This window comes from Cystoisospora suis (genome assembly GCF_002600585.1).
Source record: "Cystoisospora suis strain Wien I chromosome Unknown contig_8164, whole genome shotgun sequence".
NCBI classification, from domain to species: Eukaryota; Apicomplexa; class Conoidasida; order Eucoccidiorida; family Sarcocystidae; genus Cystoisospora; species Cystoisospora suis.
The window spans coordinates 1-1,053 of NW_027160947.1; the positions used below are offsets into that span (position 1 = coordinate 1).

The following is a 1,053-nucleotide window of genomic DNA, read 5'->3' on the forward strand; positions in this document are numbered from 1 at the left end:
CCTCTTGCAGGCCTTTACTACTTTTCTGAAATCTCTGCATTCAGTGTATTGTTCCGCCCACCTAGCTTCTTCCGTTACTAACTTAACTCCTTTCTTCTTTGGTTGCACAATAGCCCCAATAAAATCTGGTCGCCTGCTCAAAGCGTCCGCGACTACGTTCTGCTTCCCCGGCTTGTACACCACCTCAATATCAAAATCTGCAAGTTTATCCAACCAATACCCTAATCTAGGCATCACGTTTTTCTGAGTTAACATTCTTCCTAATGTTGCATGATCGGTCTCTATTCTTAATTTCTTTGTACTTATTAGTTCCATTTCATCAAGGCGTAAACAATAGCGATTAGTACCGATTCATACGCAGGTATAAACTGTTCCCGCACTCCCAGCGTCTTTGATTCAAACGCAATTGGCGGTCCTTCTTGTTCCAGCACTGCTCCAATGGCATATGTCGATGCATCGGTCTTAATGGTTAATTCCTTATCAGGATCATATATCTTCAATAACGTCACTGTTGCTAAGGCTTTTTTAAGCATTGCACTGCTTCGGTATTTACTGGCCACCACGTCATATCACTCTCTTCAAGCAACAATTCATACAATAGATGCGCCCACTTATTAAAAGTAGGTATCAAACGACGATAATACCCCACGATTCCAAGGAAACCACGTAGTTGCTTACGATCATGTAGCTCTGTAGGCCACTGCTGGACTGCTTGGACCTTTCCCGGATCCGGGCCCACTCCGCCGGGCTCAATAACGAATCCCAAGTATTGAACCTTCTGCGTTACTAGCTCACACTTGGATAACCCTTCAAACAATTTTGCATCACGGATTGTCAGAGGTTTCAACTCTGCCCCATATTTATAATCGTCTAAACACGTCAGAGATACCCAATAGAGACGCAGTAGGCGTAGTACCGACACGAACTAGCCAAGCAGTGAACCTAGGGTATCTAGGCCGGGTGTGTGTAAGCTAACTCGTCTTATCGGTGAGTTTCAGAGTGATCCGTGCACGGGCTCGGTGCTCAGTGTAGTCCGTGTGCGGGCCCAAGGCC

At 45.7% G+C, this 1,053-nt stretch overlaps 1 protein-coding gene across 1 annotated transcript; it reads right to left on the reverse strand.

The window, feature by feature from the left end:
- Window positions 1–61: 61 nt before the first annotated feature.
- CSUI_010739 (dna rna polymerase) lies at window positions 62–315 on the reverse strand (the record flags this gene model as incomplete). The annotated part of the gene is made up of 1 exon (XM_068070841.1): window positions 62–315. A coding segment is annotated over one exon (252 nt), but the record flags the coding sequence as incomplete, so codon positions are not given.
- Between the last annotated feature and the right edge of the window lie 738 nt (window positions 316–1,053).